The sequence below is a fragment of the Falco cherrug genome, chromosome 8 (assembly GCF_023634085.1).
Source record: "Falco cherrug isolate bFalChe1 chromosome 8, bFalChe1.pri, whole genome shotgun sequence".
NCBI lineage: Eukaryota > Metazoa > Chordata > Aves > Falconiformes > Falconidae > Falco > Falco cherrug.
In genome coordinates, this window is record NC_073704.1 from 6,115,657 (window position 1) to 6,141,717 (window position 26,061).

At 57.9% G+C, this 26,061-nt stretch overlaps 2 protein-coding genes and 11 non-coding genes across 14 annotated transcripts; 11 read left to right on the top strand and 2 right to left on the bottom strand.

Annotated features, from left to right (window-relative positions):
• Positions 1–776: 776 nt before the first annotated feature.
• Positions 777–848, top strand: TRNAP-UGG (transfer RNA proline (anticodon UGG)). The gene has a single exon. It is a non-coding gene; the product is annotated as a tRNA-Pro (tRNA).
• Positions 849–1,102: 254 nt separating this feature from the next.
• TRNAA-UGC (transfer RNA alanine (anticodon UGC)) lies at positions 1,103–1,174 on the top strand. The gene has a single exon. It is a non-coding gene; the product is annotated as a tRNA-Ala (tRNA).
• A 292-nt stretch (positions 1,175–1,466) lies between these two features.
• TRNAP-AGG (transfer RNA proline (anticodon AGG)) lies at positions 1,467–1,538 on the bottom strand. The gene has a single exon. It is a non-coding gene; the product is annotated as a tRNA-Pro (tRNA).
• Positions 1,539–2,406: 868 nt separating this feature from the next.
• Positions 2,407–2,480, top strand: TRNAT-AGU (transfer RNA threonine (anticodon AGU)). The gene has a single exon. It is a non-coding gene; the product is annotated as a tRNA-Thr (tRNA).
• Positions 2,481–3,146: 666 nt separating this feature from the next.
• Positions 3,147–3,228, top strand: TRNAS-GCU (transfer RNA serine (anticodon GCU)). Its single transcript has one exon. It is a non-coding gene; the product is annotated as a tRNA-Ser (tRNA).
• Positions 3,229–7,663: 4,435 nt separating this feature from the next.
• Positions 7,664–8,678, top strand: LOC102051294 (feather beta keratin-like). The gene is made up of 2 exons (XM_005433919.3): positions 7,664–7,697; positions 8,341–8,678. The coding sequence occupies exons 1-2, from the start codon at positions 7,664–7,666 to the stop codon at positions 8,655–8,657; spliced, it is 351 nt and encodes a 116-aa protein (XP_005433976.3). The 3' UTR covers positions 8,658–8,678.
• A 5,481-nt stretch (positions 8,679–14,159) lies between these two features.
• Positions 14,160–14,231, top strand: TRNAP-CGG (transfer RNA proline (anticodon CGG)). The gene has a single exon. It is a non-coding gene; the product is annotated as a tRNA-Pro (tRNA).
• Positions 14,232–14,389: 158 nt separating this feature from the next.
• Positions 14,390–14,461, top strand: TRNAA-UGC (transfer RNA alanine (anticodon UGC)). The gene has a single exon. It is a non-coding gene; the product is annotated as a tRNA-Ala (tRNA).
• A 211-nt stretch (positions 14,462–14,672) lies between these two features.
• Positions 14,673–14,744, top strand: TRNAP-CGG (transfer RNA proline (anticodon CGG)). The gene has a single exon. It is a non-coding gene; the product is annotated as a tRNA-Pro (tRNA).
• A 159-nt stretch (positions 14,745–14,903) lies between these two features.
• Positions 14,904–14,975, top strand: TRNAA-CGC (transfer RNA alanine (anticodon CGC)). Its single transcript has one exon. It is a non-coding gene; the product is annotated as a tRNA-Ala (tRNA).
• Positions 14,976–15,379: 404 nt separating this feature from the next.
• On the bottom strand, positions 15,380–15,451 carry TRNAP-AGG (transfer RNA proline (anticodon AGG)). The gene has a single exon. It is a non-coding gene; the product is annotated as a tRNA-Pro (tRNA).
• Positions 15,452–15,725: 274 nt separating this feature from the next.
• Positions 15,726–15,807, top strand: TRNAS-CGA (transfer RNA serine (anticodon CGA)). The gene has a single exon. It is a non-coding gene; the product is annotated as a tRNA-Ser (tRNA).
• Positions 15,808–16,171: 364 nt separating this feature from the next.
• On the top strand, positions 16,172–26,005 carry FTCD (formimidoyltransferase cyclodeaminase). Of its 2 annotated transcripts, XM_027797795.2 has the most exons (17): positions 16,174–16,392; positions 17,220–17,403; positions 17,782–17,910; positions 18,091–18,179; positions 18,432–18,611; positions 18,700–18,837; positions 19,131–19,262; positions 19,931–19,992; positions 20,671–20,800; positions 20,939–21,100; positions 21,359–21,402; positions 21,484–21,622; positions 21,918–22,013; positions 22,210–23,437; positions 23,914–23,949; positions 24,190–24,545; positions 25,684–26,005. In XM_027797795.2, the coding sequence occupies exons 1-14, from the start codon at positions 16,339–16,341 to the stop codon at positions 22,294–22,296; spliced, it is 1,626 nt and encodes a 541-aa protein (XP_027653596.2). In that variant the 5' UTR covers positions 16,174–16,338; the 3' UTR covers positions 22,297–23,437; positions 23,914–23,949; positions 24,190–24,545; positions 25,684–26,005. The 2 variants fall into 2 exon arrangements, with proteins under 2 accessions (XP_055574440.1, XP_027653596.2); XM_055718465.1 differs by lacking the exons at positions 21,484–21,622; positions 23,914–23,949; positions 24,190–24,545; positions 25,684–26,005 and having other exon boundaries at positions 16,172–16,392; positions 22,210–22,356.
• Positions 26,006–26,061: the final 56 nt, after the last annotated feature.

A 26,061-nucleotide genomic window follows, 5' to 3' on the forward strand; every position in this document is an offset into this window, starting at 1 on the left:
TCACACGGCAGGCAGCTCCTCATCATGGCCCCGTGCCACATGCCTGGGGAGCTGGGGGAGGGGATGGCTGTCAAGCAGAGGGGAGGGAGGGTCAGGGGAGGCAGGATCTGTGCTGGGTGCCAGCTGTGCACCCCGGCATGTTGGTCTAGGGGTATGATTCCTGCTTAGGGTGCCACAGTCCTGGCTTCAAGTCTGGGACAATCCCTTCTTTTAGGCACACAGTGCCAGGCTCAGCCCTGATGGGGTCATAGAACAGAACGGGTGACATCCCCAGTGGGCAGCTCTGCCCGGGGGCTGTGTCAAAAAATCATGCCCCTGCTCTTCCCCAGAATCTCCTTCCCCACCCTGACCCACTCACCAGCCCGCAGCACCCAAGGGACACCCAGTGCCTGCAGCCCCCCGAACCCCACACTCAGCATCTCCGGGGGCTGGAGAAGGACACAGGAACGGGGATTTTCTGGGAGTGAGGAGAAAGGCAGGTCAGACGAGGCCATTGCCTTTGGGGGTGCCCCACGGAAGAAGAAGAGTGGCGGGTGACGCTGCAGAGCTGTGGTCCTTGCAAAACCTGCAGGGTGCTGGGAGATGGCTCTGAGGGGGAAACCCCCCGAAGAAGGTAGGCTGTGGAGATGCTGGGCACTAAAGTCCTGTGGCCACAGCCAGAGGGACCTCCGTGCTCCCAGCACGTGCCCAGGGACATGCATCCTGAGGTGCCCCCAAATCCCCAATGTGTGTGGGGCAGAGGGGCTGGGGGTGCAATACAGTGCTGCACCCCACCTGGCTCGTTGGTCTAGGGGTATGATTCTCGCTTTGGGTGCGAGAGGTCCCGGGTTCAACTCCCGGACGAGCCCTTCTTTTGGGCACCCAGCCTCCCCAGTGGGTGTGCATGACCCTGGCTGGCGGTGGGACCATGGCCTGGGTGCTGGGAGGGCGCCGGTGCCTGATGCAGCAGGGATGGGCAGAGGGTTTGGGTGGGCACATCCCGAAGCCAGGATGAAAGCCCTTAGGAGCAGCAATGGGGATGGTGGAGCTCAGCCCCGATGGTCTGGTTTGGGACCCTGGGGTCCAAGCGGGTGAGCAGAGGCCCCCACCCTGCCCAGACATGGGGGATGTAGCTCAGCGGGAGAGCGCTTGCTTTGCATGCAAGAGGCCCTGGGATCGACCCCCAGCATCTCCATGTCCTTTTTGCCTCACCAGAGCCCCCTCCCTGCTGGCTGCTGGCCTGGCAGAGCCCCCCGGCCCCCCCCCGAAAATCCCTGGGTGCGTGCGGGCACGGCTGCGCTGGGGGTGCTTCCTGGCACACGCTGCCTGCAGGGAATGCCGGGGGCCCTTTCCCCCCGTGCCCGGGCACTGCAGGGTGTGGGGGCACCTTGTGCCCCTTGCGCGGGGTCTTGGGGCGTCTCTTGGTGTGAATCTTGGTGGTGGTGGGAGCATCTGCTGGGTAGTGGGGCGGTGGGTGCCCAAAAGAAGGGCTCGTCCGGGAGTTGAACCCGGGACCTCTCGCACCCTAAGCGAGAATCATACCCCTAGACCAACGAGCCGGGGTGCGCAGGTGGCACCAGTGCCAATCCATCGCCCGGCCCCCATCGACCCTGCCCCAGCCCTGCCTGCACTGCCAGCCCAGGTGCCAGGGAGAGCACTCAGTTCCCAGCACCCAGGAGCTGCCGCTGACTGGGGTCACCAGTATCCCCTGTGGACGATCCCAGTTGGGCACCGGCACGGCAGAGGGTGCTGTGGGATGTTTTGCCCTCACCGTTTCAGCCTTCCTGCTGGGTGGCAATGGCGATGGCCAAGCAGGTCACTGTCCCTTCTGCAGTGTCAGGGTTGGGCCAGGCTGGGAGGAGGTAAATGGAGCTGGGTGGGCATGGGTGTCATCAGTGCCCACTGCACTGGGGAGCTGCTCTTGGCTACTTTCCTCCTTGCTGTGTCTTATGCGCCTCTCAAAAAACTGGAGACTTTGGGGGTGCCTGAGCCCTTGGAGGACACACTGAGATTGTTTTAGTTGGCCTTGGGAACCGCTGGGTGAGCTGGCCAGCCAAGGGGTGCTCTGGGGAGCCCCAGGTTGCTGGGGTGAGCAGGCAGAGAAAGAGCTGAAGAGGCTGTTGCCTTGGGGAAGCACATGGCCTGGGGGCATCTGGCAGAGCTCTGTCAGGGAAAGGGGAGGGGGTGGCAAGTCCCCACAGGGGCTGGGACCCCAAAACACAGCTGGTGCTGGTAGGGAACATGTTGATGTCCCTGTGCCAGGAGCCTGGGTCAGCACCGGAGGTACTCCCAGTTGCAGATGGAGGAAGGTTTGGGATCTGGGGTATCCCAGACCTGGGGCAGCAGTGTGTGGCATGGAGGGGGGAGGGGGGTGTCAGGCAGAGGGTCAAGTGTGTTGGGGGGCACCCCATGGCTGGGGGGCAGGTGGGCGCCATGGCTTAGCTGGTTAAAGCGCCTGTCTAGTAAACAGGAGATCCTGGGTTCGACTCCCAGTGGTGCCTGCGCCTGGGGCTGTTTTTCCTCCCTGCTTCAAACTGGGGGTCCCTGCCCTGCCTAGATCAGCGAAGCCCCCTCCCCGCCTCTCTGTCCCAGGTGACCCCACTCTCGGGGAAAGGAGTTTCCTTCTTCTCCCTCTCCCTTGGCATGACCCAAACTGTCGCTGGATCCGAGAGTATTTGGGAAATAAAAAGGCACATCCAGTGTTGGCTGGACTCCCACCACCCTCCCCGTTCTTCATTTGCTGGACCCCCACCACCTTCCCTGCTGGACCCCCACCACCTTCCCCGTTCTTCATTTGTGCAGCTGGTGCTTCTGAAGCATGCAGGAAAACCCTCTGGATGTGGGGTGAGTGCTTGGTGGTGTGTGGGTGATGGAGACCTGCGGCAAGTAACAAAGCTGGGGGGACACACTTTTATGGCAAAAATAAATGCCACCTCACCCTTTGCCATCCGCTGACCACAGGGACAGCAGAGAACACGGAGAGGGGCGGATGACTGGCAAAGGCTTGCTGCTCTGCCCTGCCTCGGGTGGGCGGGCTGCCGGCTGCCACGGCCAGGCGGGTGGGCTGCTGGGGCTCTGCAGAGGGTGCCCTGAAGAACCAGCCACAGGTTTGCAGCCTTTGGTGAAAAAAGGGGAAAAAAATAACCAAAAAAGTGGCTGGGGCATGGGACGAGGTGGCCGAGTGGTGAAGGCGATGGACTGCTAATCCATTGTGCTCTGCACGCGTGGGTTCGAATCCCACCCTCGTCGGACCTTCAGGGACCTGCCACCCAGCAGGAAGCTTTTGGTGCCACCTTCGGCACGGCCACCTTCCTCCTGCCTCTCTCTTGTTTTGCTCTGCCATGTTAAATACACCTCTGCCCCTGGATTGCTGCTCCCACTTGCCAGACCTGCTCCTGGCCGCACAGCGACCTGTGTTGCCCTCCTGTGCAACGTGCCTGGCCCCACGCTCCCGTGCAGGAGCAGGCTACCATCCCCCTCTGCTCCCCGAGCCCACCTGCCCTCCTGCCAGCGAACAGCATCTTCTCCAGGGGGCAAAGCACCAGAGGATGGGCAGGGAAGGCCAGCAGCTGGCTGGCCATGCTGGCCGGGCAGTGATGCGGGCACACCCTGAGCCTGCTCTCTGCTTTTTTCCCTTCTGCTCTCTGTCAGCCAATTTATTCCTTTCTGCGTCTCATACACAAGCCCTGGGCATCCCTGCTGTGCTGATGGGAGCCAAAAGCCATCTCTGGACAAAGCTGTGCCTCACGGAGCCATTGCCACGTCCTAGAGCTACTTTCTGTGGGGGTGGTATGGCTGCTGCATGCCGGCAGCTCACTCCTGTGTCTGCAGCAGTGCGCGCGGTGGAGGTTCCTGGGGAGAGCAGAGAGTGAGCTACTGCGAGATGAAGAGGAAAGAGTTAAAACCCCCTGTCTGCTTGGGCGGGGGTGTGTGTGGTGTGTTTAACTGCTGAAATCTCCGTGGTCTTGCAGAGAGGGAAGTCTTGCAATTCTCAAAGCACACCTGTGCTTCGATGCAGCTGGGGACGTGTGTTGTGCCAGCCTTGCAGGTGCCTTCCTCGCTCCCACCCCTTCTTTCCACAGATGTGGCCAGGCAATGCTGTGGCTTGGAGGCAAGGTGAGGACACTCAGACTTGGCTGCCCATGTTGCAAACCCAGCACTGGCTTGGTGACCTTCCCTGGAGCCACGTTTCCTTTCCAAGCCTTGGGGAGGTGCCTGGGGAGCAGCTGGGACCTGCTTCCCTCTGTCAGCATCTCCCTAGCCAGAAACAGTGATCAGGCGGCAGGGAAACACCGGCCCCATCCTGTCCCGCTGTTGTGAGACGCTGTGGTGCTCAGCCAGCTCTGCCATCCTGGGAAAGTGGGATGTCTGTGCCTGAACAGCCAGGTGCCCTGCAGGAGGGATGCAGGAGGTTTCCTGGGGAAAAGGCATGGATTTTGGTGCACCAGGGTTACAGCCCCGGAGAGACACCACCTTGCAGCTGGAGATGGTGAAATAGGAAGGGGCGGTGGGTGCAGGCTCCTCCTTGGATGGTGGTGCATGGCATGGTGGCTGCTGCAGCAGGATGGGACCTGGGGGCTTGCAGGGCAGAGGCAGCCGGGAGAGGAGACGAGCTGACTCCCTTGGGACACCCTTCAGCCCTGCTGGGCTGTCTGCCCCAGCACACACATGCCCCTGCCCTGGTGTGCGGTGACAAGGCCTCCTGCGGGGGGGAGACATGCCAGCCTTGGTGACGCTGTGGAACATCAGCCCACCTGGGGACTCGGCAATTATAGGGGACATGTGGCGGCATGAAACTGGATCATCTGCAGCCCCAGGGCAGCACACGCAGCCAGGGCCTGGCTCTCCCCAGTGGCACCGGCTGGGCTCCGCTCCCCAGGCTGCACACAGTGGCCCTGAAGCATCCTGCGTCTTCCCCGGCAAGGGCACAGGCAGCCAAGGATGCTCTGCGGCTGCAGCGGAGGGGCAGCCCCTGGGTGGATCTGTCTGCATCAGGATGCTGCCTCCTGGCACCAGGGTGTCCTGCTCGCCCATCAGCTGCCTGGGAGTGGTCCCCACGTGTCCTGCTGCCCAGAGGCTGGCTGCAGCCCAGGGGCAAGCCCCAACTGAGGGCACTGGATGCAGGTGTTCCTTGGAGATGGGATGCAGGGGGTCTGTTGCTGCTCCAAAATGTGCCTTGGCCTGTGGCTTTCAGGAGAAATTTTGGGGCAAGGCAAGCTTCCACCCTCCAGCCGGTCTCAGAGACATCTAGTCCTTGGACTGTCAGAAATCAAAATGCAGAGGGGTGAAACTGGAGTCAGAGAGTGCTGCTGGGGCTGGTGATGGGAAGGGAAACACAGCGAGTATTGGTCCTGCACCATGTTTCTCCTCATGCCCTCATCTGCAGGAAGAACCAGGGCTGAGATGGCCACACAGACTGGATCCTTTGCAGAAATTAAGAAAATGTGTCTGATGTGTTTGGTTTGGTGAAATTTTCTTTGTTTTGTGGTTCCTCCAGAGAAAGTCATGTCTCAAGCAGAAAGTGTTCATTCCCTGAAATGAATAGGGGTTGGAAAAACAAGTCCTCCTCTTTCTCTTAAATACCTGCATTTCCAGGAAGAGCTCTTTCCCCCATGGTTTTCCTTTGTTTTAATCTCATGCATTACACAAATCTGATTATTTTAACTTCCTGACACGTGCCTCTGGTTTTCCCCATCCCCTTCTCCAGGCAAAGCACTTGTTTCAGTACACAGATCTGCTCACATTCAACAGCATGCCCTCTCTACTTGCCCTCCTGCATTTATTTCAAGCATCGCTGCATCCATGGACGTTCTTCTGCAGCGTGATGGTCCCATGTGAGCAGAACCTCAACTGGGTTGCAAAACTGAAACACACAGTGAGGCTGCAAATCAGAAGATCCCAGCCTGTGTCTGGAAGCCTGGAAGGGCATCCCCCAGGAAGGGCTGTTTTCCCTGGGATCATGGGAGTGCTGTGGGTCCAAGGTGCACCTGTGGCATTGTTTTATTATTTGAGAGTACTGTAAAAAGCAGCAAGGGAAAGCTTAAAATAAAGCCTCATCCTTTCCTGCTCAACAAATTGCCATTTAGAAGGTTGTGATGAGCCCACAGCTTCCTGCCTTACTTTAGCAGGCTGCAAATTGCTGCTGTCTGAAGCACCCATCCTCCACTGCACCTCAGAAAAGCTGATTTCCTCTTTGCCCTTCCAGAATGTTGTTAAAAATAGCTGGGATTGACCCCGGCACCTCTGGAAGGCTACTTTGCCCTGGCAGGCAGGGCAGGGAAGCTTCACCAGGGACAATCCAGTGCTATCAGCCATGGCTCTGCAAGGCCAGGTCACCCTAGGAACTGAAATGACCCTCAGAACCCCACAAGGCATGTCTTTAACTGCGATGCTGACAGCCCCCGGCCCCACGCATGCATAGTACATGTGCCCCAGTACTACCATCATTTATTTTTGAGGCAGAAGATGTTTGTGCCTTCATCTGGGCTCTGCTGGCGTGAAATGAAAAGCCTTTTTCAAACTTTCCTTGGCCCTAAAGCCTGATGGCTCATCCCCCTGCTTGGGACCATGCCAGTGACTCCCTCTCCCCAGTGTGCAGGTGATTCACGTTTAAGTGCAGGTCGGGGCTTTGGCGACTCCCCAGCGGTTGAGCAGCTAACAGGCTTTCAGCAGAGCAATCTGGTGTCATGCTGCAGCCTGTAATTAAAAATGTCTTGATGATGTTACTCCATCACAAGGAAGCGTAGCTGTGAACTTCTGGCTCACGGCGGTCGGCATGGCCGAGGAGCAGGCTGGAAGGGCTTTGGGCCTCAGAAATGAGCTCACTGCACAAAATCAGTCGGTTTTGGTGTGCATCCCCTTCAGGGGTGGACTGCAGAGCCCACGATTACTTTGCTTTTAAAATCTGATATGCCTTCCAAGGTGTGAGGAATAATAAAAAAAAAGGTAAAATCCTCTAAGTGGATCTAAAAGGGCAACATTTTTCTCAAGCCGGGCTAGCTCCAGTCCCATGTCTGCGTCTGTAGCTCCTGGGCGGCTGGGGCAGGAGAAATGCCCTCCAGCATTTTTCTCCCAGCTGTGGGTGGTCCCCCAGCCCCCTCGCCCCAGCAGCCCCCCCGGTTTTCCTGCTGTCAGTGTGACCTCTGTTGCAGGGTTTATATATATATGTTTATATATTTATGTATATATATATACAAATATATGTTTCTTGCATTCAGCCTACATCCCTGAGCTCACCTCAGGTGCACTGGGGAGCTGAAGTGGTTGTGCTCAGGGGAAGGTGGGGAGCAATGCGCCGGGGATGCGCCTGTCCTAAATTCTGCTGAAACACTCCTGCCTGGTGGCATTAAGACCTAAAATGTACGTTGGCCTTGGGAAGCAAGGTAATTAATGCCTGTAGCCCGAATCATTTCAATCTTACTCAGTATTAAATGGAAACAAAACATGACAGATGAAAGAGGGAACTGTTTAATCAGCCAGGGGAGCTTTCCAGGAGAAAACTGCTGGTTGTTGGGGAGTTTCAGGTGGAAGGTATGCACCCGCTCCCCCGGGGGCCGGGGCACCCTATAAAACCCCGGACGGCACCCAGCCCCACCACCCGCTCCCAGCTGCCACCGCCGCCTCCTCTGCCTGGGTAAGTCAAGACGGGCTCCGTCTCCTCCCCACTGAGCTGTTGCTTTCACCGATGCCTTGTGCCCGGTCCTCTGCAAGAGTTCAAGGTTGGTTACCTGCCTCCCTCCTGCATGTGGAGGCTGTCGGGGAAGGGTTTATTTCTGCTCCAGAACGAGGAGTGTGAGGGGCTGTGGGGTGCAGGGCTTGCAGGGTCCCTAACCGCACAGCCGGGTGCGTCCTGCCTGGTTTTTCTTGCTGAAGAAGAAAAAAAGAAAGAATGGCACGTGCCCAGGTTGTGGGGATAGATGTGTCCCTGTTTATGGAAGGTCCCTTATATTTTGGGATGGGAAAGCTCAGCTCACATTAAGTTCAGCTCACTCACATTGTATTAAGTGGATTTTGCTACAAGTAGGCTCGTCTGAGCAAGGGTTTGGCTCGCTGGAGGCTTGCTGTCAGCTGGAAGGCAGCAGCGTGCAGGAGCGGGTCTGCTCTGTGTCTGGTGCCTCCAGCTCCCCCAGACCTGCAGCTCAAACCACACTCCTCACTTTCTCCTGAGCGGGTTACGGGGCGAGGGAAGGGGGAATCCAGCTCCTGCCCATTTGGAAAGCCTTCCTTCAGGGTTTCTAAACCATCCAGACTGCCCCTCTAGCTAGCTTTGACGCCCCTCTTATTATGGGAGCAGCTGAATGAGGGCTCAGCAGGGACGGACCAGCCTCTGCCTTGCATTTATGCCCTTGCTCTGGCTTTCAGGTGCACGTCCTCGCCAAGCGATGTCCTGCTACGACCTGTGCCTGCCCTCCTCCTGTGGTCCGCGGCCACTGGCTGCCAGCTGCAACCAGCCCTGCTTCCGTCGCTGCGGGGACTCCACTGCCATCATCCAGCCCCCCACTGTCGTGGTCACCCTGCCCGGGCCCATCCTCAGCTCCTACCCGCAGAACACGACGGTGGGGTCCACGGCGTCAGCGGCGGTTGGGAGCTACCTCCGGTGCTGCGGGGTCCCCGTGGCCTCTGGGGGTCCCCGAGGGCTGGGGAAGGCGGGACTGCTGTGCCTGGGCAGTGGGCTGTAGGGGTGTCCCCAGCGGTCACCCCCTCCCACCAATGCCAGCAGAGTGGCCGCGTCGGGAAGAAGGACAAACAAAGCACAGGACCAAGACTGGGGAAGAGGACTAAGGAAATGCCTGTGGGTTTCCCAGCTTTGGGGGGCACCCGCAGCCCCCCCAGGAGGAAGGGAGCCTTGTGAGCTTGGCAAGACCATGCCTCTGTATACCTTTTTCTCGCTAAGCCTTACTTTATATTTCCACGTAGGTGTCACACCCTGCAGTGCTACACAGTGTTTGCTGCTGGCTGGGCGAAAATGCTTCTAGCAGGCTGTAGGTGGAAGATGATAGTAACGGGGTGGTGGGGCAGAGGAACACCTTGTATGGATCGGCTTGTCCCTTGTCCCTTGGAGTGGGGTTTATCCATTTTGTTACTGAGCGCTGGAAATGCACTTCTTATACTCTGAACTGGTTTATTCTCCTTCTCATTAAAGTCATGCTACAATCATAGCCTGAGTCTTCTGGTGTTCCTTGTGCCTCTGGTCTGGAGGGGTAACCTGCTCTGGAGGCAGCTTGTTGCTGGGGGGAGAGGGTTTTTTGGTCTGAAAAGGGAGTTTCTGCTGCTCAGCACCGCGCTGTGCTGACATAAGTGTGTGGTTTGCTGTGACCAGCCCGCAGGCAACTTTCTCAGCCTGGAAAGCTCTCCTGCTGCCCCACAGGAAGCACCTGCTTGGGGAAGACTTCCCACAGGAGCAGGCTTGTTGCCTGTTCCCTCGAGGAGGTGGGAACGCTAAGGTTTGGCATGTTAAAAATGGCATTTACCCTGCATTTTGCAGCATTTTTTTGGGTGAGCTAAGGAGAATGGATGTGGCATCAGGGAAAAAAGGTGGAAGTGGGCTTCTTGGGAGATGCTTTTTTGGATGGTCATCCTATGCCCAATTCACTCAATGTTTTATGAGTGACAATGAAAAGCAGAAAATTCCTAAGATATACCAGGGCAAAATCAGACCTCAAGCATTAGGCTCTTCATTCTTGCTTTTTATAACAGCATGTGGCAAAAGGGGCCTTATAAAAAATAAGTGTATTGACTCAAACCTAGATAGCCCATGTGATGGGCATGTGATGTGTCTACATCTGGCTGTATCTCTCAGTGAAGCAGCAGCAGTGTTTTGCTCTGTGCTGCTCCATGTGCACATAGACATGCATATGCACAGGCGCAGCTGCAGCGTTTGCCTTGAGTAAGCCCTGTGAATAACATGAGCTGAATATACTCGTGTTCCCATGCCAGCTCAGTATGATGGCTCAGGGAATGCCACCCCACCCTGGATGCAGGTGCACCTCGTCCCGCAGCTCATGCACACAGTAGCATCCCCAGCACTGTCAAAGAGGGGTGCGTGCGATGTGAAACAGTGCAGGGTTACCCAGGTTTTCTCTGGACACAGACGTTCAGAAGCCCAAATGTGCTGGGACCTGTGACTGGGCACTAACTGATCAGAGGTGTCATGGGGAGAGGCATCCTGACATTTCTCAGAGACACAAAGCGTGATGGACAGTCAGACCTGTGGTAATGCCAGCAGGAAAGATATATAAACATCATCATAACGACATGAAGAGGAAACTGTATTTTTCCTGTGTGCTCCAGATACAGAGGCAAGAGCAACAGCTGGACCAGTGCTCAGCAGGGAGCTTTGCTGTGCTGCTGAGTGGAGACCTGCAGGTCCCCTGCTTGTGAGCTGGGCAGTTAGAGAAGGACAAGGATAACCCCATCCCTACACCCACTCAGGGCACAGTGAGCTCCGCGCTGAGCTCTTCCCAAGGACTGGGATCCAAGACTTTAGCTGAACACATTAGAGAACTGGAGACTAATTGTTTTACAGGGAGTGGATGCAGATGTCTCTGGAAAGAAAGATGTCAGGCACAGAGTAAAGTCTTTCTTTAAGATGCCACGTATCATCAAGCAGAACCTTTTCAGCTGATGGAGGGAGGAATTAAGAGTCCTCTGTGGCTGCTGTTTAAATCTTCTTTCATACCTCAAGCATTTTGGTAGCGTGACAATTTGCATAAAGCTTATGAGTGTTTATAATAAGGGATTATGCTGAGCTTGGAATTATGTTGGTCTTCAAAAGCCTTTGACCAAGCTCAACTGGTTTTATTGCTCAGGAGATCTTCAGAGGTGTTCCTAATTGGGAGAAAATTTATGTGGCAATTGCTCAGCAGTTAGAGCACCAGAAGAGAGGTGTGGTTTCACATCCCTCTTCCAAGGACTGCTCAGAGATTTTTATCCCAGCTCCAGAAACTTTCTACCAAGATAGGGTACAAAATTCTCCAGAACACTGTCATAAGGAAAAGCACTGGATTTCCAGCAAAAGCTTTATGAGGAAGCTGTAGGCATTTGGGGCTTGTGCAACTGTCTTCCACCGGTCTGCTGCACAGGACAGTCCAGGATGGAGCAGAAGGAAAGAATGATGACGTTTTTATGTGGCTTTTCACTGAATGACTCCACTGGTGAGGTTATACCTATTATTTTTTTTCTGAAGATCCAGTGTCTTAAAGGAGACTAAAATCCACACAGGTCCTTGATTTGACTTGAAAATTGCGATGCCTTAGTGCAGACAGTCGGGGAAGTGAGGACCTTGGTGCCCTGCAGGGCTCCCTGTCCTAAGGGAGTTGGCACCCTGCCCCCCTCGGGTGCTGTGACTCTCAGCTGGGAGCCGTGCTGTCCTGAATTCATGCCACCACGTATCCCCCCCCATCCAGCTCTTGCCCAGGGCAGGAGCCCACAGACCTGCTGATCAGGCCCTAAAATACAGGTTCCTGCAAAGACAGTGCAGCCAAAGACTCTGGTGAGAAACAGGGAGCTACGTACTAAGGCTGAGATGGAAAATAATGTTTAGCGGGTGGAAGGATGCACATGGAAGGAAATAGCTGGATCCTGGGGTTTGGTCCCAGAATTGCCTACTTAGGGGTTTCAAAAGCAGCAACAGCAAAAGCATTTCTCAGAAAAGCCTGGAGCGTAGCCCAGGTGCAACCCTTTGGCCAGACATGCATCTGTTGAGTTCCACATCTCCTGCTCACCTCCCATCCTCCCTCACCTCCTCGTGTCCTTGGAGGAAACCTCCCTGCTGTCACTTAGCATCCTCCCCCGGCAACAGTTATTGCTTCTTGGACACCCCTATTCCCCTTAATTTTCTTTCTTCTGCCCTTTGCTTCGGTGAAGTCAACTGCACCAGCAGAAACTACAGTGCAGAAATTACGGTGAGGTATGCCAGCTCAACAGGGAGCGGCTAAAACACGCTGGCCTGGGAAGGTGAGGGGGTAGCTCCTTATGGTGGGGTCAGAGCCTTGGGGTGTCTGTCTGGGGTGCCTGGGACATCCCAGCCTGCACCACCGCATGTGACAAATGAGCTTGCTCGGGTTTCTCTGCATTTATGTACTTGGGGAAGCCAACAGAAGCAGCCAGTGAGCATCTCGCGTGGTGGTGGGTACCTTGCCACTCGGGGAATGGATGAGGTGGGGAGGAGGGGTGAAGTCATGATTTGAGTTGGAACAAGTGGAGAAGCATAGAGAGTTGTCATGGGCAAGGGAAGACTGGTGTGAATAGTGAGTGGGACCATCAGGACTGGAAGCTGCAGGCAGCATGGGGCTGGTGGCAAGGATGGATGCATTGGTGGTGGATGGATGATTGCTGGCTCAGTGAGATCCCAGCACACCAATCTGTGGCTTCTCTGCACATCCAGATGAGAAGACAAAAATCCCAGTCACTCACAGCAGTGGGACAGGCTGAAGAGACAGATCCACTGCCCTTGCTTTTGCTAGGTTACAAAAGGTGTATCCCACCCCAGCACCTGAGCACCAAGCTGAGGGCAACACCAGGAGGGCTGGCTGGCCTCAACAGGCAGCGTCCCTTGTCCTCCCTGCTGGGGCAAGGAGTTCTGGCCAGAGCGCTTGGGAACGTGCACCCTGGAGCCAGCCGGGTGGAGAGATGGAGCCCCTGGAGCTGGGAGCCTGCAGGCATGGCAGGCTGGGATGGGACTTGTCTGACAATGAAAACCTTCCTCACCCAGAAAAGCCTTGCAATGCAATTTCCCACCAAAGCAGGGAGGATGCCTGCTCCCAGGAAAGGGAGAGAAAGCGGTTGCATGGCCGGGATAAGAGGGAGGAGAGGGCACCACCAGGAGGACCCCACACCCCGGGCACCCACAGACCGACCGTGGGGCAGGGGCTCGCTGGTTGCCCTCCCTGCCACGCAAGGGCCCCGCTCCCGCCTGGGGAGCCAGACAGGCGATGGCTCAGGCAAGGGCTCCGGTTCTTCCCCAGGGCTGGAAATGCCATAGAGCAGGAAAATAACAGGCTGCCTTGGTGTGAGTCACGGGGGAAGAAGCAAGCAAATCAAAAGGCACTGGTATGCTGGGCTGGCCTTCCTGGTACTGCCTGTGAGAGTGGGGCTCCCAGGGCTTGCACCCCAACGAGCCCACAGCCCTCTGGGCTCCGCCAGCACCGTGCCTCGCCCTAAGCCCAAACCATCACCAGACGCTGCTCCCGGCTGTCCTGCACTTCCTCCTCCTCCTCCTCCTCCTCCTCCGAGCCGCTCCCCTGGGAAGGGCAGCCCTCAGGCAGAGACAAGGGTAAGAGCAATGCCAGCGGAGCCCGAATCCCAACGGTTTGCAAAATCCTGGGGAGGAAATACTTGGCAATTTGAGTTTCAAACTCAAGAATTGTTCAATTAAATATTCCCGGGCCGTTAATTCACGTTTGCCGAGAATTAGGTGCCTGCACGTTTCCCAAAGAGAAGGGCGATCTGGTTGTTACTGGGTAGGGTGGCTGTGGTCCCCCTGCCTGCTCTCCCCAGTTCCCCTGTTTTGCAGGGGACAGGAGCAAGGCTGGCTGGCACCGCCTATGGCTGATCCATCCTCCCGCTTCCCCGGCTCAGCTCATGGGGTTTGGATGTGCCACAGGGGGGGAACCCTTGCTCTGGCACAGCCTGCAGGGTGTTATAATTAGCATTAGAGGCTCGTTGCAGGAGGACTGTCTGAAAATCAGCTCTTTATCCTGTTTCTCCCATGTCTGTCCTGTGTGGAGGGCGATCCCCACCAGCTGGGGCTCCCGTAGCAGCCTGGCTTCCCACCCCAGCACAGCTACAGGCAGCCCTACCTTTGGGGACTGTGTCAAGAAAAAATCCCCCTGTCCTGCTCCGGAGATGCCCTCCCAGTCCTGTCCCCCATGGCACTCGTGGAGTCCCCAGCACCAGCATCCTGCTGGCCCCTATGGCTGGCAGCTCCTGGTGGCTGGGAGAAATGAAAAGCTGGAGGAATTTGCGCGGAACCTGGTGCTTGTTGTTCCTGTCCCTTGTCCCAGAGCCATGCCGGTACCTGTGGGGAAGGGGAAAGGCAGTTCGTTAGCTATGGAACCACGTGAGATGGGTGTCTGAGGGACGGTGATGGGAGATGGGGCACCCAGAAGCAATCACACTGTGCACAGTGCCATGGGTGGATGGAGCACAGGGGACGAGGGCAGGGAGCATGGCTTTGCCCCGGCTCGTTGGTCTAGGGGTATGATTCTCGCTTCGGGTGCGAGAGGTCCCGGGTTCAACTCCCGGACGAGCCCTCCTTTTGGGCACCCAGCCTCCCTGGTGGCACATGGGGCTGTGACACAACCCGGGCATGTATTAGGGGATGGAGGGCTTGTTCCTCTGTCCTCACTGGGCACGTCCCCATGGGCAGGATGGACCCCCAAGAGCTGGCAGTGAGGTCCTGCTGGCACAGGGGGATGTAGCTCAGCGGGAGAGCGCTTGCTTTGCATGCAAGAGGCCCTGGGATCGACCCCCAGCATCTCCATGTCCTTTTTTTACCTCACCAGAGCCCCCTCCCTGCCGGCCTGGCAGAGCCCCCCAGGCCCCCCTGAAAATCCCTGGGTGCCTGCGGGCACGGCTGCGCTGGGGGTGCTTGCTGGCATCCGCAGGCTGTGGTGGCATGTGTGAAAGCTACAGCCTCAGCTGCATCCCTAACCCCAAAATGGGGGTGGGGGTGCAATGGGGTGCACCACCCCAGCTCGTTGGTCTAGGGGTATGATTCTTGCTTCGGGTGCGAGAGGTCCCGGGTTCAACTCCCGGACGAGCCCTTCTTTTGGGACACACTCTCCTTTGGGGGTGGCATCCTTGCTGCTCTCTACTAACCCAGCGCAGGAGGGTTTCTCTTACAACTGACACTGGTTTTACCAAGCTTGGACACCACTAGTGCAGCGCAGGGACAGCACCAGTGCCTGGGCACTCCTGGGCAGGGGGATGTAGCTCAGCGGGAGAGCGCTTGCTTCGCATGTAAGAGGCCCTGGGTTCAACCCCCAGCATCTCCATGTCCTTTTTTTCCCCCTGGAAGTAGCCATAAGAAACATCCCCTTTCCTGCTGCATGGGACATCCCAAGGCTGATCTCCCTCTCCTGCCAGGGTTTCTCCTCCCAGCTTCCTGAATCCCGGTGGCTGCTTCCATTGCCAGCTATGTGGCTCTGCCCCTGGCCAGAGCTGCCCAGCGGGGATGGGGTGGCAGCACATCCCCCTTCTGCTGTCCCCAACACCCCTTCCCCGCTGGGAGGGGACAAGCCCTGGCCACGGCTGAGCCGTGTCTCAGGTGGGACTGTCCTGGCAGCATGGACATGGCCAAGCTCGGGAGGCCGCCTGTCCCCCCTTGTGCTGGGCACTGCCACCCCATCTGTGCCCCATCCCTACGGGGGCTGAGCCCAGCAGCGGGTGCCCAAAAGAAGGGCTCGTCCGGGAGTTGAACCCGGGACCTCTCGCACCCTAAGCGAGAATCATACCCCTAGACCAACGAGCCGGGGTGCGCAGCTGCACGGGCACCCCCACCTTGTGGCGGGCACTGGGGGGCTGGGGGGGCACTGCTGCCCGGGGACCCCGCTGTCCCTGCAGCCACTGGGTGCGCACAGGCCCTGCCAGCAGCCCCTGGGCAGCGCAGCGGGGCTGAGCCGGTGTGCGGGGACGCACTGGCCACCCCGGACATGCCCCCACTTGCCAGGAAAGCGGGGTGCCCGGGGGGACCGGGGGGTGCCCAGGGCGGGGGCAGGTATCCCCCGTGGGTGCTGGGGTGCGGGGCTGTGATGGCCGAGTGGTGAAGGCGTTGGACTCGAAATCCAATAGGGTCTCCCTGCGCAGGTTCGAATCCTGCTCACAGCGAGAGATTTTGCCCACCACCTCGGTGCCCAGACTGTGTCCTGGGGTGCCCACGCTTTGGGGGTCTTGGGGGGGCATTTTCCTTCACCATTGTGGAGTACTGGTGGTCCTATTGCTGTGCCTTTGGCAGGAGCAGGCTGTCCCATCTGGTTGCCACAGCACGGTGCTGGGTGCAGCAGGTGCTTTCAATAATGTGGCATCACCTTCTAGCAATTAATTACACTTGTGGGTAATTAGCGTTGTAGGCTGGCCCTGGTGAGCACTCAGTGCTCGTGTGCTCAGAGCTTCTGGAGCCACAGAAGGGCCAGTACCATGTTGTTTATCCAAGACCCTTTCTGTCTCCTGGCCACAGATCGATGTGGTTAATGAGAAACCCTGGCTCGGGGGCAACCGTGAAGTTGGTTGCTGCGAAGAAGGTGCTGGGAGGATTTTCCTCTGCTGTGGGACAGGAAAGGGCAGGTAAACCCACAGGGTGCAAGGAGGAGAGCCCGGAACCGTGTGGAGCAGGCAGACCCTGAGGCAGACCCTGACACCATGGCCAAGCTGGTGGAGTGTGTCCCAAACTTCTCGGAGGGGAATAACAAAGAGGTGAGGGAGCACATGGAGTGGCTGGGGGGTGGGTGATGCTGGGGTGCTGACAGCTGGGCTGCCTTGGCAGGGGTCTGTGCAAGCAGCAACCGCTGCCAGACTCTGCCCTGCTCCTCTGAAGTGATGTGCACCTTGCCCTGCCTGGCTAATGCCAAAAATACCTGAAGGTAGCCCCTGCTTGCTTTTTGGCACCTTGGTGCAAAATGGGGGCTCAGACCTCCCCGTTGTGTGCAGGCTGCTGTAGCACCAGGTCTCAGGGTGGTCTGGCATTATTTCCTGCTGTATTTCTTCTGTGTACCCTTAGAGAAATACCGCTTGCAGGTTTTGTGCCAAAATACATTGTCCAGGTTAGTGGGATCCATTCTGGGCATCAGCCTCAGGCTGAACTTTGCCCCTGCTGGGGATACAGGAGTTCAGCGGACCCAAAACTGCCATAAAATCCCTGCTTCCCCGAGGGAACAGGATTTACAGAGCCAAATCTGCTTGGAAGCTGGCAGGGGGCAGTATCCTTAGGAACAGGAATTTGGGATGGTACTCTCCAAAGTGTGGCAGCAGCTGGGTATTTCTCTCTACCACAGTGGGTTTGCGTCTTGCTGGAAGCCAGGGGTGTCCCAAACCCCCTGGGTAGGAGTGGGATGCTCGTGCCTTTGGGTCCTGCATAGTCTGCAGTGCAGGGCTGCATCCCCACTGATTGTGGGGTCATCCGCAACCCCATCACCGGTGGGAAGGGGGACGGTTGAGAAAAGGCATCCCCCACCTTGCAAAGCTGGGGCTGTGGTGGGGGTCTGGCTGGCTCAACCACCTTGCTCCCCTCTGCTGCCCGGCAGGTGATCGACGCCCTGGGGCAGGCCATCTCCCGGACACCGGGCTGCGTGCTGCTGGACGTGGACGCCGGTGCCTCCACCAACCGCACTGTCTACACCTTTGTGGGCTCCCCCGAGGCTGTCGTCGAAGGCGCGCTGAGCGCGGCCCGTGTGGCCGGGCAGCTCATTGACATGAGCCGGCACACGGGTGAGCTTCTGCGGGGTGTGGGAGTTGATCTGGTGTGAAGCATCCCTTGGCTGCCGTGCGTGGTCAGCTCTGGCTGCACCTTGCATGGCTGGAGCTAAAATCAGCTGCCAGTGGCCGAGCACGGCACGTTACTGCACCTGCAGCAGGCTGCTGCCGGGGTGGATGGTGCTGGGACTGTGCAAAGCTCTTGCTCGTCCTCCTGATCCAGACAGGCTGAATCCCTCCTGTCCCTGGGCTGGAGTAGATATTACTGCTGCAAACTCAGCTTTCCTCGTGGTGGCAGTGCCCGGTCTGCAAAAGAGACTGGGAAAGGGCCGTCCTCCCTCCTTGTCTGCTTGCTTTTCCCAGCTCCCATCCTTCTCTCTGCCCTGTCGCCAGGTGAACACCCTCGCATGGGGGCCCTGGATGTCTGCCCCTTCGTGCCGGTGATGAATGTCAGCATGGAGGAGTGCGTCACCTGCGCCCACGTCTTTGGGCAGCGCTTGGCAGTGGAGCTGGGGGTTCCTGGTGAGTGAGGACCAGGAACCTCTGCCCACCCCATCCCACCCCATATGCTTCCAGCTGTGGAGAAAAGGCACACCTTTTGCAAAACCTTAACCAAATGGTGTTTGCCTCCGAACGGGCAAAACCAGATGACATGCTGCCAGCCCCTGCCTGGCAGCGCTCGCCCCTGACTTTCTCTTGCAGTTTACCTGTACGGCGAGGCGGCACAGGATGAGAGCAGGAAAGCCCTGCCCACCATCCGTGCCGGGGAGTACGAGGCGCTCCCTGAGAAGGTGAGCCTGGCAGCACCTCTCTGGGTAGCACGGGCTGGGCAGAGCTGAGCCATACCTCCCCAGCTTCAGGGAGAGTGCTGGGGGCTGGCGTAAACCCCTCACACAGAGAGGAGCTGGTGAAACATTTTGGGTGCCGCTGAACATGGAGGTGGTGATGGCAGATGCCAGCTGGGCAGGGAGATGCCATCCCCAGGAGGGTGGCCCATGCTGCTCAGCAGTGCCAGCCCACACGCTCTCCTCCTTCCTCCCCAGCTTGCAAAACCAGAGTGGGCGCCTGATTTTGGGCCACCAACCTTTGTCCCCCGGTGGGGGGCCACGGTGACGGGTGCTCGGACCTTCCTTATTGCATACAACGTCAACCTGCTGTGCACCAAAGAGCTGGCTCACCGCATCGCCCTCAACCTCCGTGAGCAGGGTCGTGGCACCGACCAGGTACCCCCGTGCCGGCAGCGTGCTGGGAGCAGACCTGATTGCCCCCCGGCCTCCTGGGCCATGCCTTGACTGTGGCAGTTCTTGGCAGCCCGGGCGCTTGAAGAGGGTGCAGGGCATTGGCTGGTATTTGGAAGAAGAGAACATAGCCCAGGTTTCGACGAACCTGCTGGATTTTGAGACCACACCGCTCCACGCCGTCTATGAGGAGGTCTGCCGAGACGCGGAGGTGGGTGGCACGGGGTGGTGTGACGTGCTTGTTTCAGTAGGGGCTTGGTAGAGGATGTCTCCCTCCAAGTTTTTCTCCCCATCCCCAGGTCAGGTTCTACTTTATCTCCCATTGAGCAGAGTGCTGAACGGCATGAAAACCCCAAAAGCTCAGCAACTTGCTGCTAGCCCCCAGCTCCTCCATTGAAGGCTTTTCCATGAGCTCCCCAGGTCCTGAGAACCATCAGGCTGGGGTGGTAGTGGTGGCAAGGTGGGTGGCTCTGGGGACAGTTGCATTTCTGATGTTCTTTGCAGGCACTGAATCTCCCTGTGGTGGGGTCCCAGCTGGTGGGGCTTGTCCCCAAGAAGGCCATGCTGGACACAGCCGAGTTTTACATCAAGAAGGAAAACCTGTTCATCCTGGAGGAGGAACAGAAGATCAGGCTGGTAATGTGGCCCCTCCTGGTACCAAGATGAGGGTGGAATAATGAGAGAAACATGTGAAGCCCCCCCCCCCCGCCCCAGCCTCCCAAAGTGGCACTGAGCAGAGATTTAGGACCCCAGCAGTCCCCAGGGCATGACACTTGTCTCTAGGGATGGTGCCTGGTGAGCTGTGAGGGCACAGCGAGCAGGACAAGTTTCTTGTTGTCCTGAGGATGCCACGATGCTCACAGAGCAGATAGCCCATCCCCTGAGCACAGAGTGCAGGCAGCAGCTGCCCATCTTGCCTACATGGAGGCCAGGAGGGGAAGGAGACCTCCCCAGAGCTCAAGGACAGTGTGTGGCTTTATGGGCAACTGTCCCAGGACCAGCATGAGCTGGGAACAAGGAGACAGGCTCTGCTTTTCAGCTGCAGGAGGGAGGGACATTTCCACCCTATGGGGAACGTTCTAGATAAGAGCAAGCTAATTATTTATCAGTGTTTGTAGGCAGCCGCATGCTGCCCGCACGTATGGGGTGGGACAAGCTGGTGACGCCAGCTGTCCTCTCCCTGGGTGATGGCCCGAGCAACTCTGTCCTAGGGCTGGATCACCCATGGTTAATTAACAGCAGGGAATGAGGATGCAATGTGACTTAACATGATGGGGCTGACATGGCGGTGCTGCTTCTTGCAGGTGGTCAGCCGGCTGGGCTTGGACTCCCTGTCTCCGTTTCACCCCCGGGAGCGCATCATTGAGTAGGGACCCCCATCCTGCTTCTCATCACGGTGCCCGTCCCTGCCCGGACGGGGGGCATCCTGCTGCCTGTGTCTTGCACTTGGCTTGTTTTGGGAGCGGTGCCTACGCCCAGCTCCTCTTCTCACCTTGGGGTCATCTCTGCTGGGTGTTGGGCAGGAACGGGGTGGTCCCTTCTCCCAGATGCTGATGGTTGTAAACATGGGGTGCGGGGACTCCAGGTCACTCAGGCAGGCAACGGGGGCAGGTTTTCTGGCCAAATTTGAGCATGTACATGCTGTGCTGCAGTGCCTGGTGTAAAACACATGTCTGGTGGGGGGGAACATGCTCTTTATGTCCTTGTCATCCCCCCTGGGGACATGGCTGCAGGTGTGTTTCTGTCCCACCAAACACCCTTTGCGTGAGCCCACCCTGTCTAACTTGGAGCAACCCACCACACTACCAGGACCAGTGCTCCCCAGCTCTCCGTCGGTCCCCATGGGGCTCCTTGTCCTCTCCCCAACCCTCCCACTGGGTTTTTTGGGGGTTACCCCCCTTCTCAGCCACCCACAGAACCAAGGGGTGGATGAAAACCTATTGAAGGGGGCAGTGCTGGCTGAAAAGGGAGAGGGAGGGGCTGGTGGGTTTCCCTGTGTCTGGGGTGTGTGTGTGCTCTGACCCATGGAGCTGTTGTGCCACAGGTACCTGGTGCAGGCAGGAGAGGTGGATGGGGGGCTGGTGGCCAAGCCGCTGGGCACCTTTGTGCGAGCAGTCGGTGGGAGGTCGGCAGCACCAGGAGGAGGTTCTGTGTCTGCAGCTGCGGGTGCCCTGGTACGTGCCACACAGTGGGATGGGGTCCCTGCCTGCCTCGGGGGTCCTCTGGGTGTGCTGAACTGCTGAGGAGAGCCAGCATGGTGGTAGCAGTGGGCACAGTGACCAGTTGGAGGATTTATCCCTGTGGCCTTGCAGGGAGCAGCACTGGGCTGCATGGTGGGGCTGATGAGTTATGGGAAGCGGCAGTTTGAGGAGCTGGACCCCATCATGAGGAAGCTGATTCCCCCCTTCCACCAGGCCATGGATGAACTGGTGGCAATGGTGGATGCTGACTCCCGTGCCTTCAGCAGCTACATGGTGAGGCCCTGCTGGTGGCAGATATGCCATGGAGAAGCAGGGGGCTTTCCAGCTGGGAGGGGGGGGCTGGCATTGTGTACCCTGGTGTCTTTAGGAGCAGGACTGTGACCTTGGTCCAAGCCAGGGCCCAGGGGAAGGGACATCATCACCTAAAGGTTTGGAAAAGCATGGGAGCTATCAGGTCTGCCATGGCCCCCAATCCAAGGCACACAGGGTCTTGGAGAAAATGGCAGAAAATCTGTTTTTCTTGTCCTGCAGGAAGCTATGAAGCTGCCAAAAAGCACCCCCGAAGAGCAGGAGAGGTGAGCTGGGCTGGGTGGCGTCTCGCAGGCTGGGGGAGCATGGCTGCCCAGCTCTCACGCTGGGGCTGTCCCCCCTCGCAGGCGCACAGCTGCCATGCAGCAGGGGCTGAAGACGGCAGTGAGGGTGCCCTGTGCCCTGGCAGAGAAGGTGAGCGGGCTCTGGCCTGCTCTGAAGGAGCTGGCACGCCACTGCAACCTGGCCTGCAAATCTGACATCCAGGTACGGCCCCAGGCTCAGCGCTGCCCCAGCTGGGGCTTTGGAGGCTGCTGGGCTCATGGCTTCTCCCTGCGAGGTGTCCCATCATGTCCTGACCTCTGGTCTCCAGCCAGGCTTCCCAAACTGGCCAGGGATTTCCATCTGCTAAATTTCTGGCAGCTTGTAGAAGACTTGACCTCCACCAATCCTTGCCTGAATTTCCCCACCTGTGTGGCAAGGCTGCGAATGGTTCCCACTGCTGGAGCCATGTCCTGAGAATACCGGTGCAAAAGACCTTCTCACAAGCCTCTCTTCCTAGGTGGGAGCCAAAATGCTGGAAGCAGCTGTGTTCGGAGCTTACTTCAACGTCATGATCAACCTCAAAGACATAACGGATGAGAAGTTCAAGCTCGCAGTAAGCAGAGGCCGTGAGTGTGTCCTAGCCCTGGTGGCAAGGATGGGGTGGGACAGAGATGGAGATGAAGCCCCTGGGACCCCTCGTTCCCAGGCACCCCGTTCCTTCGCCATCAGCGGGATGCATGGGGTGGATGGTGGATTGCTCTTCTGTCCTGTTGAGAGGCAAATGATGCACCTTCTCCCTCCCTGTGTAGATGTCACAGAAGGTCTCCGGGCTGCTGGAGGAGGCGAAGCAAGGCTCGGCGCTCGTTCTGACGCTGCTGGAGAAGCGGGCAGCCTGAGAGGGGCTCAGGGATGCGCTGGGGGCTCTGCAGTGGCCAATACAGCTGGGAATCGTGTCATCCCTGCCTGGGCTCCTTCGGTCTCTGCCTCAGGAGCGTCCTGTCCCCTGCTGGCCTTTCCCTGGCTAAGGGTGATTTTTCCCGTGTGGGGTTCAGACCCTGGTCTCCATCCCCCCAATCCCTGGGGCAGAAGGAGCTGGCTGGGCTGGCAGTGCTTGGGGCCACAGCAATCTCAACAGAGGGGACAGCACTGCCCAGGAGGGGATCCCAGTGCGTGGGCACCTCCTGGCCCCACACACCCCTCTGTATATCCATGCCCAGAACTGCCCCCCCCCCCCGAGACACCCCGCTGCCCACGGGGCTAGGGCAAGCCCTCGTGCAATCCTTTCCTGCAAGGTGTCTTTTTGACACCGCATGATGAGACCAGCCTGTTGCATTGCTCACTGGCCAGGGAAAGCAGCGCTGCCAAATGCGGGGCAGTATTGGGAATGTTAGCAAGAAGGTGGGGATGGGAAGGGAGGAGCTCTGCCCCCTCCTCACAGACTCCCTGAGAGAAAGACCTGAGCATCAGGGCACCGAGCCCTGCCTCTCTTGAATGGGTCTGATGGCAGATATCCCCTCCTCCACCCACACCCCATGGCAGCACCCTGATCAGTGTCACAGGGAGTCATTAGCTGGACCCTGCTGTCCCACAGCAGTGCCTGCAGGAGGGTGACTCCACCTGTGCCAGCCCCTGCCCCTGGATGCTGTGTCCACGCTGGGAGCACCAAGCCAGGGTTCATGGTGGGGATGCCTGACTCATCCCATCACCTGATGTCAGGATGTGAAACCATCACCCTCCGTCCTATGTTTTTATCAGCCCTGTGGGACCTTTGTACCGGCTGGGAGCGGCGTGTTGACATTTCCCATGTGCCCATGGTGATGACCATGGCACAGGGAGTGGTGCGGCTGGTTCCACTGTTATGCTGTGTCACCCCTGCCTGCCACACCCCTTGTCACCTGGGCAGGGCCCTGGTATTTAGTGGGTGCCCGCCACCCTGGGTGAGCCGTGCCAAGGACAGCGATCGGGGGTGCTGCTGGCAGTGGTGCCTGCAGAGGGTCTGCCGGCATCGCCTCTGCTGGGAGCTTTTCAGCAGGTTCGGTGAGCAGAAGCGGCTCCTGAGGCAGCAGCGCCTGGGGGGTGCAGGGCAGCTGGGGGGCACGGGGGCAGTGGGAGCGTGGGCACCTGTGGGTCAGGGTACACTGTCCCCATGGCTGGCACCGCACCCAGACATGGCGTCCCCAGTCCCTCGTGGTCCATGAAGACATGGGCTGGGCACCCAGGCTTGGCTGGAGGTGGGTTAGTATTTCCATTAACAGTAGAAACCACACGCCTGGACTCTGAGGGTGCACAGAGATAAGGACAGTCGCTCTCGGTGTTGGTGCTGTCACCTGAAGGGGCAGGGTGGCTGTTGGGGTCTGGGGGTGTCAGCATTCCTGAGGAAGTGAGCCTGGTTTCTGCCTGGGGTGGACATGTGGGACAGGGGAGCCATGTCCTGGCTGCTGGCAGGGCGATGACATCCCTGTGACAGGAGGTGCTGGGAGGGAGCACTGACAGTGCCCGTCTTTCCCTTGCAGCTCAGGGGCCGTGGAGGATGTGGAACCCCAACCCAGGTGAGGGGCCGCGGGGCTGGGCAGGTACCACGCAGGCATGAGGGCTTGAGGAAGAGCTCTATGCAACCGCCACAGGCACCGGAGGGGTTACCTGCATGCCAAAGGGGAGGGGGGCATCGTTTGTGAGGAGGGGGGTAGACCAGGAGGGGTCCTTTGGGTGCATGGGTACACCAGCTCCCTGCATTGTCTGTATGGGGGGAGCCCAGTTCTGCTTGCTAACAGCCCCCCTCTTCTTCCTAGGTGCACCCGGGGGGGTGCCACCACCACAAGTCCAAATTTGCCCATCTGCTCCTCCGGGATACCCTGGTCCTGGCACTCCAGCAGGTCACTACCCCGGCTACCCTCCAGTGCCACCTGGCACCCCTGGGGCTTATCCCCCAGGACCCCCAGGTGGCTATCCCTGTGGCCCCACTCCACCTGGCCCCTACCCACCGGGGCAGCACCACCATGGGCACCCCCAACCAGGGCATCATCCCCATGGGCACCCGCATCCTGGACCACCAGGAATGCAGGGGTGCTCACCGTGCCCCCCTGGCTGTCATCAGAAGCACCATAAGAAGCACAAGAAGAAGCACTCCAAGCACCATGGAGGCAAGGTAAGAGCGAGGTGGCAATGGACCCTTCTGAATCTCTGCTGTGGTCCTTTGAACCCCCTCATGGATGCCGCAGCATCCAGCCTGGGCAGCTGGGGCTCCCCTCTTCCACCCTGCAGTGGCTGGAGCGGGCTGCCACCACCCCAGTGATTTGTTTTAGATGTGGAGATGTTTGCTTAATAAATAGGCAAGTGTAAGTCATTTCGTGTCTTTTGAAATGTGATCCGTGAAATTTCTTGAAGACATTGGGAACAGTGACGCAGCTCAGAGTGCGCTACGCAGTGTATTAAATCCCAGGACTTTGTCCTGCTTGCCCGAGAGTGAGTTGTACCTCCCCTAAAGGTCATTTGCTCAGTGTCCCAGAGCAGAGGAGCAGTTCAGTTCTCTCCTACAAAATAAAATAAATTAGATAAAGAAAAAAAAAAAAATTCTCTGTGCTGGGAGTAGATGCTGCAGAAAATGCCATTCCAGAGATGGGCAGCATCCAGAGCAGGTCTGAGTGAGGGACTGTTAAACAAACCCCCAGTTCCACTATCAACAGTAGGAGCATTTTCCAAGCAAAGCAAACGGTCAGCTCCTCTCGCTCTGTAATGGCTCTGAAAGCGATCTGCCTGGCCATCTGCCCTTGCTGGCAGAGATCAGGACCCTTCTGGAATTTGTTTAATTGGCCTGAGCAGCTTTGTAAAACAATGACAAAAAACCCAGTCCACCCACGACATGCTTGTAATATTCTCCAAACAGGAAAACAATGGCTCCAAACCCTGAAATACGGTTTGTGACAGCTTTGCGATAAACTGCAATAAAAATTGTGGTAATGTCAGTAGCAGCTATTTTATCTTCAAGTCAGGGTACCCTGGCTGTGGTGCTGTGCTGGCTCCTTGCAGGCTCACCCTCTGCATGGCCCACGGGGCCCTGATGTTAACTAGTTACTGGTTTGCAACCCATCCCACGTGCAAACCTGAGGGCACCCCTTTTGCTGGTGTGCAAAGACACCCGGGGAGAGGCAGGTCTGCAGCTGCCACCGCTGCAGGCTCAACCTGGCCCCGGTGGGGTGCTGAGGGCAGGCACCCCTGGCAGCATCAGAAGTGGTGTGAAGGAGGGTTGTTTCCATGCTATCCTAAAGTTGTTTCATCTCCTCCAGCACTCCAGCAGCTCAAGCAGCAGTTCTGACTCCGACTGAAGAGGACATCTCCCACATGCGTGGTGGTGAAGCGATGAAACACAAAGTCAAACACCCCATGGGAACCACCTGCATGTTGCTCCGCTCCTTTTCCCTTCCCCTTAGAGTGGCGTTTTGCTTGCTCGGTGATTCTTCTTGGTTTTAGCTTGTAAATTCTCTGACAGGAATTGCTATGGGATAATGGGCAGCAGTTCCATCCTCTGTCTTTCGGGAGCGCCTGCTGAAAGTCATCCCCAAGGCTGCAGGTAGCAGTGCAGGGACTATCACGTGCTGGTTCACAGTCTGATGGTGTTCGTGTGTTTTTTCCTGTGCAATAATGCTGGCTGCTAACATGGATCT